Here is a 6,000-nt window from a genome sequence, read left to right on the forward strand (position 1 = left end):
ACGCCAGTTCCGACTTACATACAGATTCAACTTAAGAACAAACCTACAGTCCCTATCTTGTACGTAACCCGGGGACTGCCTGTATGACAGCACTTTTAATAAGCAATGACAATCCAGGAATTTGACTGCTAAAATGCATATTAACAGAAGATCATTATATTGACTCATCATTGTGGAGCGTGTTCCCAGTGGAGGCCATGTAAAAAGGGTCCCATCCATAGGCCGCATATTGAGCTCTGCGTAAACCCAAACTTCACTGCAGACCGCAAACGGGCAGCCTACGGGCCATGAGTTGAGTAGCCCTGAGCTACACGTTTTGATAGTTTTTAAAGTTCCAGTTACAGACTAATTCAGCTACCCCTCTGAAGCTTTTGAAAATCCCATTTAATTAATGAACTAGTTAAATGTTATGTTTAACCAGTTAACCAATTCAACAGAAGCAACTGGGTTGAGCTCTTTCCCCGCCCACCAGTCATATTTCAGCTGGGCCGCAGGGCTGGAGCACCCCCTGCACGTGGCAGATCCTGGAGCGCTGGAGCAGCCTCCTACCCACTGCGGATGAGAGACTACTCCAGTCACCACTGGTTAACCAATAAACATCACCCATTAAGGTTAACCATTCACATTCCTAGCATAGCTACCATCTCTCAAGGAGATGGTGGAATTTCTCTGACAGCTCTCCCATGGGCATAGGAGTGTCCTCACTTGAGAGCACCTGCACCGCTGCAGCATTTTAAGTGTAGACTAAGAATGTTAAAATGTTATTATCTGGCAATTCATACAGTTGATACACTTTGTATCAACTATACAATTAGTTGATAAGCGCTGTTGTGCAGAGCCACAGCATGGGTAGATCCAAGAGCCAAATCCAGCCGGGAATGAACAGTCCTGATTCCTGCCAGCTCCGAAACCACCCATGCTACAGCTCTGCATTTTAAATGTAGTAAGAGCCACTGGGCTCTTACTACATTTAAAATGCAGAGGCACAGCCATCAGTGCTAACCAGGACTGTTTGGCTAGCTCCTGTTTGCAGAGTCCAGGGCTGGCCATGGGCAAGGGTTGCAAAGGCAGCAGCTCCTGTCTGCTGGGAGGGAGGGGCACACAGCTCCCTGCTGGGACCCCTGCACAAAAGGACTGTTTTGTTGTTGCTGCTGCAGCAGCAGCATCCCTCGGGCCCCCCCACTACCTGAGAAAGTGACAAGTTGAGGGGAAAGAAGTGACTAGGAGAGTCGCTGCTCAACTATCCATAAACATTTGCTTCTCAGAGTGTCGACTAGTCACTAACATCCCTAGTGTAGACCTGCCCTCTTTGATGGAGCCCCCAAAACTCTTTTTCCTTCACTTTTTATTTCCTCAGAATGTACTCCTTTTTTGTTCCCAGGATGAACTATGAAATCCTACAATAGCCTAGCAACTCCCTCCCCCAACCCAGAATCCTCTTTTGGGTCCAGCCCTCTCTGGTGACAAAACTATGACTGTTTAGGCATAAAAACTGAAACCGTGGAATTGACCATTTTAAAGCTTATGCTCATGAAACTGACCAAAATGGACAGTGACTTTGGTAGGGCCACTACTCAGAACCACTCTCCTTGCCATGGGCCTCATCGCTGAGCTACCGGGGCCCCGTCTGCCTGGCACTGGTCAGGCCCAGAGGGGACACAAGATGCCTGATCCCAAGGCTCCCCTGAAATAGCAAACAAACCAAAAGCTCAGGAAACGACTCCGCCGCCCCCAGCCTGGGACCCCCCACCCCGGACCGCCCGGGCCCTCCGAGCGAGAGCCGCCCCCGGCCCCGGTTCTGGGCCCCGGGAGGGAGCAGCCCGGGAACGGGGGGCGCGTGCGGACTCACCTCATTGTTGAGATTCAGCACCTGCGCCATGGCCGCCTGCACCTCGGCCCCGGCCCCCGCTGCGCCGCAGCAGCCCACGCGGCCCCGGCGTAAAAAAGCGCAGCTCCGCAACCCGCACGCTGGTTCCCAAGACAAGCGCCAAGCGAAACTACGCGCGTGCGCAGCTCTGGGCGTTGCGAAGACGCTCTAGGCAGCGTCTCAATGGTGAGGGACACTCTAGGCTACGGCTACTCGCTGGTGTGGGCGGACTCAATGGATCCAGGTACTCCTGAGCGGGGCGAAGTTGTTCGGGACGCTGCGCCCGGGGCGAGATGGTCGCGGTGCAAAGCGCTGGGGGGGAGGGGAGAACTTTCCCTTTTGTTGTTCAGTGACTTCAGCTTGTGGCTGTGCCAGGACTTTTTCTACGTTGCTGGCTGAATAACGGAGCCCTGTGACCCAGCGCAGAGCCGCTGAGGAGCCCCTAAGCGCACACACACACCCAGATCCTGCACCCACACACCGTGTGTGTGTGTGTGTGTGTGTGTGTGTGTTGGGGGCGGGAAGGGGTGTGTGTGCGCGCACATAGCACCTCGCCCCAAGCTGCTACTGATAGCACAGCGCGCAGTTCTGTACAAGCCACACTTTATATCCGAGGTCCCTTGTCTAACGAGTTTTCACAAATGACAACAATTGCAAACGACAATTGCATCTCAGAGCCGCCCACTGCTCTACTGTGTCTGAGTTTCATCATGCTCCACGGGACCTAAGGGTTGTTTTTTTTTTTTTTAACCAGATACGGAATTGCAATATTCCGCTTTTAGCTATGCTACAGTATTTTTGATAGTACTTACCTCGAAATCGGAAAGAAATGTGGTACCGTGTGGAAAGGAATTTGAATAAAGGAAGAATTACTTTTGGTTTAAATTTATATGTAAAGAGACTTCCTCACTGCAAAGTAGCAGTGGGCACAACTGAAAATACAGCTAATTTAAACTACACAAGAAATCTGTTTTTAGTAACAGACATATTTGCCGTTCATGAAATGAGCTGAATGCATATTTTTAAAAAATGTGCAAAGATCAAACATGGAAAGTTTCAGCTTAAGAGGAGAAAGTTATGAGGGAGTGCAGAGAAAAAGTTTCAGTGTATGGTATTTCAATGAGATTACTCACATACTTACAGGCAAGCTGATACTTAAGTCTTTTTTTTTCTTTTTTTTTTAACCAGTAATGCCTCAAAATAAATATGTACAGGTATGATATGGATGATATATGCAGGTAGTGAAACAATGTTCTCAATAAATTCAGTCATTAATAGAAATCTAGGCTGCAGATGGGAATCCTATTAAGTCTTTCCCACTAGGTGGATTACATCCACAGTTTGATGGCAGTTGCTGCCATTGTGAGGCTAACATAGCAATAATAAAAAAGTAATAAGTACATAATGTGCAGAGCGGCAAGGTTCTTGACAATTGTTTATGCTAACGCTGCAAAACAAATATAACTTCCTCTAGACAACCTAATTCAAGATCTACTTGTATTGGAAAGCAAAATATGGGATGTGCAGTAATTAAGCCACTTATGACTTCAAATTTGTAAAGATTTACATACATGTTTAATGTTTATGCACTCTGAATAGCTTCAATGAAGTTAGTCTAAGCAGCCCATGTGTACTGTGGGGTTGCCAACCCTCCTGGTTTCCCTGGGAGTCTCCTAGAATTGGGCTCCATCTTCCAGAGGCTACTGAAGCCAAACTGGGAGATTTTTAGGCTGCTTTTAAGTCTGTGGTACAGCAGGGCTAAGGCAGGGTCCCTGCCTGTCCTGGCCCTGCACTCTTTCCAGAAGGTCCCTGGTGGGGGAGGGAATGATCTCCTTTGCCCTCAGTCTGGCTCTGTAGCTCTCATTGGCCAGGATGTGTAGCGATGCCTACAGGTAAGGACAGCATGTGGAGACCCCTTGTCTCTCTGCCTATGAGCTGGACATGCCAGTCATGTCTAGAAGTGACAAAGGGCCAAGGCAGGCAGGGAGCCTTCCTTAACCTGGCTGCATCACTGAATGAGAGTCACCCAAGGTAAATGCCACCGAGATGGGGCCTTCAGCCCCTCTGTCACACCAACCCTCTTCTCTAGCCCAGAGCCCCCTCTTTTATCCAAAGTCTCACCCAGAGCTCATACCCCCTCATGCACCTCAACTCAGCCTGGAGCCCATTTCTGATACCCCACATTCCTTGGTCCCAGACCAGAGCTTGTACCCCTCCCTCACCCCAACCCCCTGCCTCAGCCTAGTGAAAGTGAGTGAGGGTGGGGGAGAATGAGCAGTGGGAGAAGGGGGGATGGAGTGGGTATGCTGGGGCAAGGGTGTATGAGTTTATGTGATTAGCTAGTTGGCAACCCTAATTTTCAAGATTGAGGTTTAAACTATTTATCAAGGTTTAGTTGAAAGATGGCTTTTCCTTTACTTCCGATTTATTGTGTCATATGAATTGCCATCTGATTTTAAAATGCAATCTTTAGCCACTTTATATATTTCCTATGTTATTCTAGCACATTACAGGTTTCACTGCCACAGCTGAAAATCAGTTTTATTATTAGAGATTTCTACACTTCAATCTGTTGCACTACTCATGAGTATATAGGATTATATGCAAGTAGACTTGAAGAAATAATTCCAAATACAATGACTACAGAAATTATTGTTTAAACATATTATCAGTTCTAGGCAATTATTTTGGTTACATGCCAATAATTATTTGGCCCCTGGATGGCACTATTGCCCTAAGAATTATTTGATTTGGAAGGCTGATGATAAGGAATCAAATCTAAAACTGAAATACATATACTTCAGGATCTAACATTTAGATTTACTTATATTTTGTTTTTTTTTCATTGCTAGCTGCTGGCCAGACATACCCTCTAAAGGTTCATCAACACAGTAGGGCTTAGCTCAACTTGTGTAGCTTATTTTGCGTTATATCAATTGTATAGCTTATTTTGAAATTGGGAGCATCTACACAGCACTTATTTTGAAATAGAGCACTCTTCCTCCAACTTTCCTTACTCCTCATACAATGAGGGTTGCTGGAGTAAGAGTAAGAAGTCCTCCAGCTTGACAGTATTTTGACATTATTTCAAAATAACTTCCTGCTGTATATACACAGACTAAATTATTTTGAAATAATGTTGCTGTGTAGTTGTATCGTATCATAAGAGAATTGCAGATGTACCAGACTGGGCTGTGATTTTTATCATGGCTTACAAACTCAGTAGAGCCAGGCTAAGACAATACTTGCATGGAAAACCTCCAAGTTGAATTCAAGATGCTGCAAGATGTAGTACTGGTGGTTTAGCATCTCTCTCTTCCATCTGTATGAAAACCAACTGTAATGGAGAAGAACCAGAACCTGTTGTGAGGAGTTAGGATGTTGAGGACTAGTCGATTCCCCACCACCCCCTTGCTGCCTCTATATGAGAGAGGCAGTAAGGAGGTGGTGGTGGTGGGGGGGGGGGGGAATTAACTAGTCAACTCGACTATCCAATAAGCATTTGCTTATCGGATAGTCGACTAGTCCTTAACATCCTTACTCCATCAGTTGTGTGGCGCTGCCCCTTTGAAACACCACCACAGCATTTGCGTGGAGCCCGGATCAATTGGGGAGTCCCCAGCTGATCCCGGGTTCTGGGGAAATGCTGTGCTGGATTCCCCAGCTAACCTGAGCTCTGCATGGAATTTCAAAGCGGCAGCACAGCATGGAGCCCAGGGTCAGCAGGGGACCCCAGGCTCCATGAGGGTGCTTCCACTTTGAAATACACAAGAGCCACCACTGGGGACTCTTGTTCATTTCAAAGCTGGCACCCGTGTACAGCCCAGAGTCAGTGGGACTTCCTGCTGGCCCCGGACTGCATGCGGAGTTCCACATTCGTCCTTTGAAATGTACAAGAGCCCCAGCCGGGGATCCTGTACATTTCAAAGGAAGAAAGTGGAAGTGCCTATCAACTATTCGGGTTGGAAATTCTATCGACTACTCAATTAGTAAACTACTTGATATTTAACATCTTTAGTGAGGAGAGGAAAAATAAGACAAATACTAATATTGTATCGCAATAAAGGCATACCAGTCACTTAGAAATAAAAATGTCAAGTGTTGGCCCCAGGGAATTTGCACTATAGTACTAT

At 46.8% G+C, this 6,000-nt stretch overlaps 1 protein-coding gene across 1 annotated transcript in view; it reads right to left on the reverse strand.

The window, feature by feature from the left end:
- The window catches only part of SRFBP1 (serum response factor binding protein 1), a 113,419-nt gene extending 111,371 nt beyond the window's left edge, over positions 1–2,048 (reverse strand). Inside the window, exon 1 of the mRNA XM_006128882.3 lies at positions 1,850–2,048. Coding sequence (XP_006128944.2) covers positions 1,850–1,879 — 30 coding nt within the window. The 5' untranslated portion in view covers positions 1,880–2,048. The remainder of the gene's footprint in view (positions 1–1,849) is intronic.
- Between the last annotated feature and the right edge of the window lie 3,952 nt (positions 2,049–6,000).

The sequence above is a fragment of the Pelodiscus sinensis genome, chromosome 6, assembly GCF_052426305.1.
Source record: "Pelodiscus sinensis isolate ZL-2025 chromosome 6, ASM5242630v1, whole genome shotgun sequence".
NCBI classification, from domain to species: Eukaryota; Metazoa; Chordata; order Testudines; family Trionychidae; genus Pelodiscus; species Pelodiscus sinensis.